Below are 13,436 nucleotides of genomic sequence, written 5' to 3'. Positions count from 1 at the left end.
TCTCCTTGCCAGCTTTGCTACAGAAGCAGTAGCCATCAGCAGAAGAGGCAGTTTCTAATGTCTTAAAACAGCATTCCAAGACAGTAAAGCTACCAAGGCAGCGTAAAGTCACAACATCAGCATTAGACTCTAAACAGAAAGCCTTTTCTTGTACTTTTCCCCAGAGAGCTAACTCAGAGCTTCAACATGCAAAATTTTACACAATTGAAACTGCCAGTGTTTAATACTTAAGAAATTCAATACTCCATTTAAAGGTTTTGGGTGGTTTTTTTCTTTTTTTGTTTGTTTGGTTGTTTTTTTACACATTATTTAGATACAAGTTAATTTATCAATCTCGCTGAGGAAAAAAAGGCATAAAATTGTCAACGTGGAACATACAGTTCAAACCTGCAGTTTAATTATATACATTAGAAGGACTGGGAATAGCAATAATATTAATACCACTTGGCTTTATGCAACATTGCCCCAGATGGACTGACAATGTAACAAATACAAAGTATTTCTGTGCAGAAACAGATCGGATGACATTTGTTTCAAAGAAAGTTTGTGTTGGGCAAAGAGAAAGAACTCTGTGCTTCATAGGGTACTGAGGAGTTGACTGAGATCACACTTTCCTTTGAGAGAAAGGATGGAAGAAATGGATAGGGAACATGGCAAAATATCACAAAACCATGAGCATATGTTGAAAGAAAACTTAAAAAAAAAGGTCAAGAAAAAAATAATGGGACTATGGACCTTCAAATAGTAAATGTGGTTTATATTCTTATTAAAAGTAACCTGCTATCCATATAAGAACAAATAATAAAGAGGTAGAAATGGATGGAAAAACAAAATCTCACAAAAATAAGATGTTGAATTTTAAACACATCTATAAAGGAGGGTGCACAAAGTTTAATGTCAGCCTCACAGGAGAACATTATTAATATGAAATACAATAAAGCAAAGACAAAAGGAAGGACAGATGTAAACACCAGAGGTTTTTGTTGACCATGAAGTTGGCTGAAGCATAACATGACAGGCTAGTAGTGCTTAGCACTGATTTCTGCAAATACAGCTCATAAAGAGGGGAGAGAGGGCAGAGAAACTTGTTCAGAGTAAGGGAATTTGAAAGCATTGTGGATTTTTCAAATGTCCTATCAGTGAAGTATGAAAATCAGATGACAATGTTCAATTGAAAACGCAGAAAAAGGTCAACAAATAAGGAAAAGTACTGAAAAGATTGGACAACATCCAGTGCAGGTAAAATAAAAAGTATCATGCCAATTTTCTTGCAGTGTGCACAAGAACCTGGTGATGGTAGTATTATAAAGATGAGTGAATAAATAAGAATTTGGCTGTTAAAGCCTGTACATCCTTCAGAAGACAACAGGGAGCCAGCACATTTCTCTTTTCCTCTCTCCCTGAGAACTGGGGAGCTCCTGCCAAAGCATGTGCTTAAAATGGCGACGAGGTAATAAAGCCATGTGTGTGGGAACTGTATAGCAGTGGTGGAAATACAGGGCTCACTATACCCTTCTGCCTTGTGTTCAGCAACTCCTGAGTATTCTTAACACTACCATGACAGCATGGTCTCATCTCTTCAAGTGTTTACTGTCAGTTACCATTTGGCATACTGACAACATTACTGCCTAAGGAATAAGTGAAAAAAAACTATTATTTTGTGGGATACAATAATTCTTTCCAATCTAATCTCAAGGGGTTGCTATAAGCAACAGTTGCAGAGTACTTCTTTAAAAATGAAGCTTTAAAACACTTTTTATTGTATGATAACAATACTGGAATGTCACAATCTTTCTGCATGTTGTAGTCAGTTAAAAGTAGAGAGGACTGAAGTCTTTCATAGAGCAGCTTTAAAAAGTGACATACAACCTGATTCAATGTTCAGAAATGCCTGTGGATGGTATAATAAGATTACATCTACAAACTTCTGGTTCCTGATAAAATCCTAACAGCTAAAAATACAGGCCTAGGACTCTGCATGGATAATTCAAGAAAAAACATGGTGCAATGTGTACTGGCAGTTACATAACATTATTAGGTTGCAAAAGGCAAATGAAAGAAAACTAAAATTCCATTAATAAAAACCTGATGGTTCACTACCATTTGGAATATTGTATTCAACTCTGGTCATTGCAAATCAAAAAAATTTAGAAAGCAATTCAGAGAAAGCGGAGGAGACTAATTAAGACATGGTAAGTTTTGGCATCCAAAAGATTGAATGGACTTGGAACAGCTGGTTTAGAGGAGAGATGACTGAGGGTGGCATGCAAAATAGAAGATGACAGGACAAATTATGAATGTGAATGCATTTTATTTCCCTCTACAAAGAGAGAGGAACATCAGTGAAACTTTAAAAGACTATTTTAAACTGGAAGATGTTGAGTGCAATTCCCTCCCCCCAGAATTTATTAACTTAATAGAACATGAAAATTTAGGACATTGTTGGGTTTAAAGCAGATTGGATATTTCAATTAAAACCTTTTTTTCCTGAAAGTTATGCAAATTTTCAAGATTCAGAGGAACCCCAACACACCTTGGGAGCAAAGGAAATACTTGTGCTATTGGTGTTTTATCTTTGAAGTCATATATTTCTGTTTCCAAAACATTCTTCAGGAACAACGGATGAGAGCCACTGGCCAGGGTGGAGTGCTGGTTTGATCCAGTCTCAGATTTCTCTCACTTCACTATTGGTAAAACCTTTTTCACTCTGTAAACCACTCATTTTCCAGCCTGTTCTCTGTCTCTCATTCTCTTTGATGCTAAGAACGTAAATACACCTGCCACCCATGAGAATTGTAAGAGAACTATAACTAATTATTTTATTCACAATAAAGCAATGAGTATAGCATAAAGCTTTCCCCATACAACCATAAAATATATTTACTTGTAAAAAATTCAATTCCTTTTCAACCTATTGACAAGAAAGCAAAAAAGATCCTGTGATTCTCATCAAATACTCATAAGATCCTCTATTCTAATTCTTCCACTCAGTTTATCCCTTGATTTCAGTGCATTTCTTGTGCCTTATTTTATTTCTTTCTTTTTCTGTACATTTCTCTCCTTACCTTCCACCCAACAAGAGAGTTTTATTCTCTCTATATGGTAAGTGCAGCCTACCTCTGGCTTGAATCATATTTTATATCAGTCTGTGTTACTCAAAATCTAAGTCAATCACTGAAGTTCAGTTTTTTCATCATACCAACATTCAGTGGTGTGCATCTGTTCGATACAAAATAATTACTAAAGTTCGGTTTTCTAACTTTATACTTTTTCTTACACCAGTTTTTAAATAAACATATGTTCAGGTCTTATGGCATGACTGGTGTTACTTAACTCAGCAAAATACTATGACCTGCAATTTATTTAGCCAGCACCTATGGACTACATACAATACAGAGAGATAACATAGTTTACACTAGATCACTGTAAACTATATGCACTGTACGTATTTATATGAGCACACATATATATCTACATTTCAATGGATTATGGATCTCAGAACACGAAAAGGCCTCGCTCTGGAATCTGAATGCTGCCTAGACTAGCAGGAAACATCAAGCCTCAGTCTGCAATCTCTTAAATGTTTAGCCAAATACTGAAGGGGCTGCTACATGGTTACTTTTACCCTCCAGGACAATAAACTGCTGAAGATCATAGCATTCCATGCCTAAAATTCAACAGAATTTCTTACATACATAAGAAAAGTATAGTAAACAAAAGTCAGTCTTCAGTGTCTGTAACCAGTGGTTAGCTCCAGTGGTTAGCAGCATATAGTGGGGACTCTTTGACACATACTCCCTACTTCTTTCTTGCAATATTTTTTTCTCCTTCTCTATGCACACAGATGCACATAAGCAAGTAAAAACGCCAGTATACAACTCAATAAATAGTGAGAACGGCCTTGTACAGCTTTCCCGGGCATTGTGCATGGATTTTATGAAAGAGTCACTTTATGTGCAAGCAGAGGAATTTTTCTGAGAGGGGTGAAAGGTAAAAGAAGTGTTTGTATTATACAGCTGAATTGGGTCAGGTAGAGTTAGCCAGGTCAGTCTTAACAGTAGTAATAATGAACTGACAGATGTGATGATTATTCACATCCTTAGAGGAAAACCACAGTAGTTCCAAACCCTGTTAAGTTCAAAAACAGGTCAGATATCAACAAGCCAATTAAAATCTCATTGTGAAGACCTGTTTTTAAACTTTCAAGAAAATCAGATCTATTTACAACAGGATGTATGTTCAGGAGATGTCTTCCCTTTCACTTCAGGCATCTGTTCCCCTCACCTCCCTTATCCGAAATTCTTACCATCACCTTATATCATCAAGGTGCTCACAAGCTTTTTATTCTGAAAACTTTACCAGGTTGCTGTCACAGCTAATTTCCTACTATTTCCGTAAAGGGAACTCCCAGTTTCCCTTCCAAAACACTGCTCTGCCATCCCCAGAAGAGAAAGATGCTCATGTTGCTTGGCCCCTGCCTGTCTTGTCAGCAAGCTCACCCCTTGCTTTTGTTGCTTCCCCGCACAGAAGACAACACAGCAGTAACTTTCCTTCTGTGCCCACACAACCTCTCAGCCACATTGCTTTGGAAGACAGAAGGCCCTATGGCACCCATGTTATGACTCTACAGTCAGGACATGATTGTAATTTTGTACATGTTTCTGCTGTATATGACATGTCAGGCAACCCTATCAGTGTGCAGGCTCTTCTATCCATAGGCAGGTGGTTAAAACAAAGACTATACCTTATTTTTGCTTCCTTATGCTTCTCTAATAGGAAGTCAGATGAATAAAGTGACTGAAGGTAAATGTCACAGTTTGAATCCACACAGCTGTTTGCTCACTCCCCCCAAAATGGGTTGGGAGAGAGAATCAGAAGGGTGAAAATAAGAAAACTTCTGGGCTGAGATAAAGACAGTTTAACAGGTAAAGCAAAAGCTGCATGCAAAAGCAAAGCAAGGAATTCATTCATCACTTCCCATGGGCAGGTGTTCAGCCACCTCCAGGAAAGCAGTACCCCATCACACTTAACAGTGACTTGGGAAGACAAACACCATCACTCTGAACATCTCTTCCTTCTTGCTTCTTCCCCTAGCTGTATGTGCTGAGCATAATGCCACATGGTATAGAATATCCTTTGGATGAGTTGGGGTCAGCTGTCCTGGCTGTGTCCCCTCACAACTCATTGTGCACCCCAGCCTACTTGCTGGTGGGGTGAGGTGAGGAGCAGAAAAGGCCTTGACTTTGTACAAGCAGCACTCAGCAGTAACGAAAACATCTCCAAATTATCAACACTGTCTTCAGCACAAATCCAAAACATAGCAACATACCAGCTACTATGAAGAAAACTCTACCCCAGCCAAAACCAGCACAGAAAGCAACCCTAAAAGCAATGGAGTTTATAATCTGCAGTGAAAAGCCACTCACTTGTAGAAAAGCAAGAATTCCCAAACTCATTTAAAGTGAACTCAGAATGCAGTTTTAACTATGAATTGTGAGTAGTACATACAAAAGTAACTCAGAAGATAACATAAAGGTCTTAAATGTTTTCAGAAACCTACATATTCCTTTTATATCTTAAGTTGAATGCGTATACCAAAATTCCTACCCTATATAATGCATGAATTTATACAAATAACAAAAATGAATACATAGGAAAAAACTATTTTCTGCAAGTTCATAGAAAAAAAGTCAGATTACACACATTTCAGTAATGGTTTCTGGAAGGTTCGTTGGGATCTCAGTAAGGCCTTTCCCACGACAGTCCACAATGTTGTTACTACAGGTGCATGCAGTAGGGCAGTGCAAGACACTGCAGGATGGAGCCATAAAGGACTGGTGACCTGCAAAGGAAAGCATTTTACATTTACTTGAGAAATCTAAGGTAGAACTTCTAAAATAAACATTGTAGCCTATCCATACTTTCAAACTGCATTAATTTAAATAAACAGTTAATAGTAACATTCAATACTGAGAGATGAAAGACAAATGCTCAACTACTGTGCTAACATTACATAATTTTTCAACTGCTTTAGCAACACCCATTCAAAATCGTTTCATTAAATAAGACTAAGTGTGATATTTCAGGTATATTTTATTTATTGAATGCTATTAAAACTTAATTACTGATTTATTTAGTTTTCAGAACTTTGTGTAGTATTAAAAATCCATGTCAAGAGAAACGAATGAACTATGCTACAAGAACTGAAGGTGACCTGCTAGTTACAGTTCTGTTCTGCAACTATTTATTTGAATATGGTCCTTCAGTTCTATATTTTGGAGTTATGATGTTTTTATTCTGTCTCACACAATAATACATAACAGCTTTCACACAGCTGTTATTCTCTCAGATTTAGCTTAGCAGACTTCTTCCTCCCACAGTTGTACCATTCTCACTAACTCGGGTAGCTAATTTATACAGGAGTTCGTCCTGATTTCTTAGTGCTGTATGTTAAACTCAGCATTTTTAATCGCATTTAAACAAAATCACTTTGTATTTAAGTATGTTTTCTAAAGTAAAAAACTTATATTTTCCTGCAAATAGATAGATTGCACATTTTTAAATATATTATCATTCTTCTATTAATTTAATTATACGGAATAGCTGTTTTGTAATGATACAGAAAGACACAAAAGAATGAGAAAGGTATGATGCCCTCCTTTTCTTTCTTTTTTCATTAAGTTAAAAAAAAGCTAGGGATTGTTTTGAAATTCTCGGGAAAAAAAGAAAATACTAACTTCTTGACTATGAAACCACAATTTAATTTAAGATCACTCTCAAAATACTTAATGTCAGATATTAATATAGGAAGGGTACACTGATAACGGAAGTTGCAGCTCAGTGCTGTTCCCACTTGCAACTTTATATAATAACTGCCTAAGTTTTAAATTGCTGAAAAGATTAGTCTTTTAAGGCCAGGTTGGATGGGGCTTTGAGCAATCTAATTTGGTGGAAGGTGTCCCTGCTCATGGAAGGGGAGCTGGAAATAGATGATCTTCAGGTCCCTTCCAAGTCAAATCATTCTATGATTCTATGAGATGGAATTTTACAATATAATAATTTGATTTCACATTTATGTATGTGTTACAAAAGTACAAACAGCTGCCAAAACTGCCACACACTGCTCGTTTTCTACTTACAGGGAGGAAATGTTTCATTTCCCTTTATTAAAGAAAAATACTGTGATCCAGGCAGAAAACATGGTTATCCCCCTTCCTAATAATCATTATAATGACCAAGTTATGACACCATTCGTGACACAGGCTCTGCAGCCATAACATTTCCAAATAAGATATACAAAATTATCTCATTAGGAGGCCTTTTAAATGTACATAAAGGCAGAACTAGTGGCAAGAATACTGCTAGCATTTGCCATGTGAAGATGGTAGTGCCTTACACTTTGATGTCAGAGACTGTTTAAAAAGGACAGAACACTGTGCTCTCCATAAACTTTTAAAAGCATGGATCTGTGCAAATTTTGGCATATTTGGCAATAGGCTTCTGGGGCTTTGCAGAAAATCAGCCAGTAGAAGAAACTCTGACGAATCACTGAAAAGACAGATAGCAATATTGCAGCTGGTTTTTAATGTTCTTGAGGAAACTTGAAACAGTAGACAAAGTTTACAGAAGATTTTCAGTCTGAGTCTAAAAATATTTAAATAAGAAAGATAAACTTGCCTTCTTCCTCATCTGGAAGATATGAATAAAGGAAAAAAATTGAATAGAGAAAATGTGATTAGTAATGAACTGTTAGTAATTTCATTATTTTATACCAAAAAATAACCTGATGCATTAAAGCATACCAATAAAATTCAAAAAGCTACTTAGGGACTCAAAACAGTATTTAAATGGCAGAAAGCAACAACAAGAAAAAGCATCAATCTGTAAAGATTTTAAAAAATAATAATAATTTCTTATTAGTAAAGGCTTTATGTTCTCAATAAGTGCAGCTTTTATTTAGTTTCTTGCATCTGTCCCCCATAATTATACCTTTAGAAGGCTATACAATCTATGTGAATGCAGCATTTACACAAAATTTTTAAGGACAGAAGCACCCCCACACAAGATACAAATACTGATAAAAATTATTAGGTTTTTTTTTTAAATAAACATTAATCCTTGGATTACACAAAAGCCAACAAAAGTCAACATGCAGCACTAGGAACCACCACTGAGCAGTTGGTAGGTGTGTTTCAAAACAGGACTGGATGAGCATATCTGTTTCCCTTACCGCTGCAGACAAACTCCCGTTTCTGGACCTCGGCCACGTTGTGTCCCCGGAGGTGGGACGGCCCCATGCACTGGGTGTAGAGCCCGACCCGCGGCCGCTGCCGCAGCCAGTCAGACAGCCAGGCCAGGTGGCAGTCACAGTACAGGTTGTTGGAGTGAAGACGACTGCGTGGAAAGAGACATGCCAGTACCTTTAAATTAGGAAGAACAAACAGAAAAGCAGCCAATCTGCCCAGCCCTCCCTCCAGCAAGCAACTATGCCAATTTATTAATACAACTGTTAATGAGGAATCGATTTTTCACATCTTTCATTGAAAGTCTGGGAGTTACAAGATAATAAAGAAAACTATACAAGCAGGAAAATTTACAAGCAGGAAAATTACTTTCTGTTTATGGCCTAATTAATTGGAAGAAAAAAGAATGCTTCCTAATAAATTAACTTATCTGTAGTTGCCTGTCTCTTGTCTAAAAGAAAGAAGTAAATACACAAGAGCTTGAAAGCTGCTGTGGGACTCTTTAGTCCAGACCTGTACAAATAGTGAATAAGACAAAAATGTCTCAAGAATATTGCCCTGTGGTGATAATACACTGTCAGAAATAAGAGTTAATAAACGATTTGGTTTCCAATTAGATATATCTGTAAGTCGGGCCATTATTAGTCTCTATAGAAACAGCCTGAAAGATCCCTGTAACGGGTCATACTCATTTTCTGCTGAACAAGATAGAGTAATAACTCAATAAAAACCACCTTCTTTCACATCTCTTTTCTGATTTTCTCTCTTTTTGTTTAACCACAGAAAGTGGTATTAGCTGCCTTTGGCTACTAGGGACCTATGTTCTAAGCAATGCCTGAAATTAAAAGACAAACGAAAGCAAGTGATGGAATTAAGGAAGTTGCCTCTCTGTTGCAGCGGTCTGACACAAGACCATGGCTCCTTGCCAAGTGGCAAAAAGCACTTTGCCATTGATAAAATATCAGACAAATGTATTCACTAAATTAGGTAAATTACTCTTCCCTGGCTCTTACAATTTCTCAAACTACAGAAAAGGATGTCCACAGCTATAAATCAAGTTGTTACTCAGAATCATCCATAACAAGGTAATGCCCTTTTGGTCCTTTTTAGCTGATGTGCTCAATCCTAACTAAATAACCAGAAAGGAAGTGCAAGAAATTCAGAAAAGGAGTTTAATTAATCCATTGTAAAATAAATCTGCAAAGCAACCTGAAATGAGTAATCAACATGAACAAAAATATTAACAATTCCCCCCCCCATGAGTAGAAATTAAAGGCAATATATTTTTCTGTACTAATTCTTGGGTTGGTGCTTTGCAAATATAGCTCACGATACAGCACAGTCATTCAGTACAATCTGTGGCCAGCTGTAGGCAAGAACATCATTGCAAATCAATACAGTTATACAAGCATATTCTGACTGCAAATGGGATGTCACAGCGATAATCTGTGTCTAGTTTGTTTCTAAAATATATTTTCAGAAGATGAAATATCCCAACCAAAGAAAATATAAATATTGCTAATTTGATTCACTACATTTTGTGGCTCAGAAAAATCATATTTTATTCCAAGACAATACTTCAAATTGTATTTGAAGGTTTTAAAGAAGTACAGACATGATTTTTTTCAAGACTCAGACCTGAAAGAATGAAATTCTATTATCAAAATCTTGCTGAGGCCACCAAAAGCCCATGGTCAGCACTATTTAAGTGTTTTTGTGTTTGTCCAAGCAAGAATAGTTACAATTCTGTTATGAAATCCACAGAGCTACTCACCTGTATGAAGTTTCTTCAGTTACAAACAGTATGTTAACTCGGGTGAATATCCCTACTGATTTCAAAACAGTTGTGCAACCCAACATGCATAAAAGAAGCTAGAGAGACCTTTTGTAAAAGTAGTTCTTTAACAGTAACAGTTACTCTTGACTTCTGATAGAAGCATCCTATTAATTTTTAACTCCCGTTTCACTGGAAAATGTTTGAAAGTGAGTCTCAGGACTAAACCTTGATATGTTTTGGTTTTGCCACTCAACACAACATACATTTACTCATAGTCAGGATAAACATGACAAAAAATAATTCCAACCCCTGTCACCTGCATACACACTCTTTTCACTGTGCTTTGTTTTAGAAGACTAAAGTGTTCCTCTTTGAAAGTCATAACCTCTAAAAATGGGGACCTTATTGTAAATGCTGACACAACTTTAATTATAATAGCACAACCGGATGATGCTATAATTTTATGTTACAAAGAATGTCGGCGAGCCAGTTTAGTTTAATTAGGTCTGCTAGCAGTACAGTAATAACAGCATAAAGATTTCCCATTTATCACATCTGACAGTCAATCAAAGATTCTCCCATGTTCCTAAATGAAATGTGACCCATTCAACAGCTCAAAGTAAAACAAATTCTTGACTTTCAAAAAACATCAATTTATTTCTCTATACAGCTGTAACGTGTAAAGGAGAATTCCCCCTGCCCTCATGTTTTTTTGGTTAGAAGGTGAAGCTATTCTGTAACTGAATACAGCACTACGGAAAGTGATTCCCACCCATTTGAGAAGAGGCCAAAAACCCATTTTTGTAGACTTATTCATCTCACATTTTAAAAGAGTTGATGGAAAAGGATGCAACCACTCCTTTATTTCCTGAGCCCCAAGTACAGCTTGTTAGGTTTTCCTCTCAGAATCAGCTTCCATAGACACACACAGAGACTTCACATTCATCAACCTCATGCTACATCAATACTTTTCAATTGAGTTTATGCTTGCTTTGCCCATATACATATTTTTAGACACCTGACAAAACTTGGTAGAGGTAAAAATATATACTGGAATGACAAAAATAGCAACCAGTTTCAGTAGGACTACTCACAATGTTCTGAGTTTGGGCATATGGTTGAAACTTGCCACGGACAGCCGAGTGATGTTGTTATTGTTGAGAGTGCTGCGAAGTCAAGAAGAATCGTGTTAACATATTACAGTATTGTCACATTTACTACACTTTTAAAAAAGGCATAACTAATGAAAATTATGGTGTACTGGTTTTAGGGATGGACATCAGGAAAAAAAATCCCACAAGTTTAGCTATATTTTTCCTCCCTGTTGATTTCCTAGTAAAATATTATGGTTTTACCATTAATAATCCTAAGCAATTTGAGGTCTCAGTAGCCTATGATTCTCTGAAAAGGAAATTCCACCAATGTTGAGAACATCTATGGCATTCAAGCTAAGCTTCACATCCTGATGTAAAAAAGAGAGTCTTTAGAGAAAATGTCTTGGTTCTAGGACTCCGATTTCTCTTTCTAGCTTCTGAGAGTCCATTTTTTGACAGAGGATACAAGATCTGAATGTTTTTTCCCAAGAATTTTAGGAAAATATTGAATCTGAGCTGCGGTTAGGTTTTATATGAAACAAGTTGCTATAGATGATCCAGAGCTACATGAACAATAGGGGAGTTTCTGCTATATGATGGAAGGAGTCAGGAATAATATAATACTTTAACAATCTAGTAATTTAAATCTAGGACAAGGTGTTGAGGACTTGAGATAGGAACTAAGAAATAAATCTTAGCCCATTGTTGGCTAGCTCAGGCCATCATACTTGGCATGTGTAGTTTGTAAAGATTTGGAAACTTTATGAATGAACTTGCAGTAAAATACTGTCTTTAGGCTGCAAATAAAACGCAAACAAGCTAAACTCCAGAACAAGGAAGCAACGGATAGAATTTACAGTTTTGACTTAGAGATCAGTCATTTGAGTAGAATCTATATAACCATAACAGTAATAAATAACAATGTCCACTGAAAAAAGGTGTTTTTTTTCTTTTGAAACAGAAAGTATTTTTCTTCTTCCTTTTGTTTTTTAAATCACAAAGTGTAATTTGTGCTTATTTTGAATAAATTTTGAAGTACTCTCTGATCTTGAAACACAGAAAGGTAAATTCATAGCACCCTGAACGGGATCAGGCTGTATACCACCACATTAACCAAGCAATTAATTACTGGTGCAATGTGCTGCATTTTACCTTTGTGTGCTTACACATTCCATGTCCTAAATCTTTTCTTTGCTGAGCATAAGAGATCTCCCCTGTCTGTTCTTGGGGCTACATAAACAGAGAGGAGAAAAATGAAAAAAAAAAAAAAGAAGGATTTTGCCCTTTTTCAAAACATAACAAAGATGAAACAACAAAAAATGGCTGAGTGGGTACCTCCACAAAAGGTGTCTTAATGAATTAATGACAGTCAGTAAATCTTGGTAGAATTTTCTTTCAGTGTCCACATGGTAAATAACTGCATAATTTCTTACAAGATTTTAAAATCCTGTCTTTTCAATAAAGGGAAATCAGTCCGTATTTCCATAGCAATTAAGAGAAGGTGTATCTGCAAATGTTTTAATTTTCAATTTGAACTGTTTGATGTTTGCCTTGGCATTTTGTATATTTGAGCTATTAGTTTATTTTTGCAAGGGTAAGAAAAATTAGACATAGGAGTAGATGTAAGGGATACATAGGGAATTAAAAAACTTTTACAGCTGTTTCTATCTAATGATAAAAATGTTTGATTTCATTACAGAGATTACAGTAATAAAAAAAAGTTGGCTCAATACTTTTACCTGTTTTACAGGTTACTTATAGCAAAGATTGTGATGACTTTTTTTTCCATTTCTTAGACTTTAATTTTTTTAACATGACACCACTATATATTTTCCTCATTATCTGTTTCCGAAATACAGCAGATTTTCCATTTAAAAAAAAAGACAAAGGAAAACTAAAACTTCACAGAAATTCACAGAGATGATTACACTCCTAATTGCTTTTGTCTTTTGGGTTATTTTGCATCTTTAACACTAACTGCCTCTAAAGTTCTACAATTAGTTAACCAATATATAAGACCTGTTACTTTGGTAAGCATTTCAAACTGTCACTAAACAGGATTAAAACGTATTTAAAAGCTTTACCTCAGACTCGAAGTTTGAAGTAACATATACTTTCTGTGCTTAGATAGAATAGTTAACTCCAAATGAAAACAACATGCACAGTCGTATTTGCTACTCAGTGCATATACAGTATGCTCTGATCTACACATCTTTCATTCTTTAAGCCATATTGGAAAGAAAGCTGAATTAGACACAAAATGTTTGGTACTGTTAGAAATATCTTGTTAAACTTTAAAAAAAAACAACTGAACCTTTACAT

The 13,436-nt window shown here is 35.9% G+C and overlaps 1 protein-coding gene across 11 annotated transcripts in view; it reads right to left on the bottom strand.

The window, feature by feature from the left end:
* The window catches only part of SLIT2 (slit guidance ligand 2), a 268,106-nt gene that overhangs the window by 89,015 nt on the left and 165,655 nt on the right, over window positions 1-13,436 (bottom strand). For 7 of the 11 annotated variants that reach the window (XM_027686452.1, XM_027686443.1, XM_027686454.1 and 4 more), the window contains exons 7-10: window positions 11,115-11,186; window positions 8,231-8,394; window positions 7,678-7,689; window positions 5,704-5,842 (exon numbers count right to left, since the gene is read on the bottom strand). In XM_027686452.1, coding sequence (XP_027542253.1) covers window positions 5,704-5,842; window positions 7,678-7,689; window positions 8,231-8,394; window positions 11,115-11,186 — 387 coding nt within the window. The remainder of the gene's footprint in view (window positions 1-5,703; window positions 5,843-7,677; window positions 7,690-8,230; window positions 8,395-11,114; window positions 11,187-13,436) is intronic. The other 4 variants (XM_027686448.1, XM_027686444.1, XM_027686447.1 and 1 more) reach the window with 1 other exon arrangement.

This window comes from Neopelma chrysocephalum, unplaced genomic scaffold (assembly GCF_003984885.1).
Source record: "Neopelma chrysocephalum unplaced genomic scaffold, ASM398488v2 Primary Assembly neopelma1_71, whole genome shotgun sequence".
In the NCBI taxonomy this organism is placed as follows: domain Eukaryota; kingdom Metazoa; phylum Chordata; class Aves; order Passeriformes; family Pipridae; genus Neopelma; species Neopelma chrysocephalum.
This window is presented reverse-complemented; position numbering and strand designations above follow the sequence as displayed.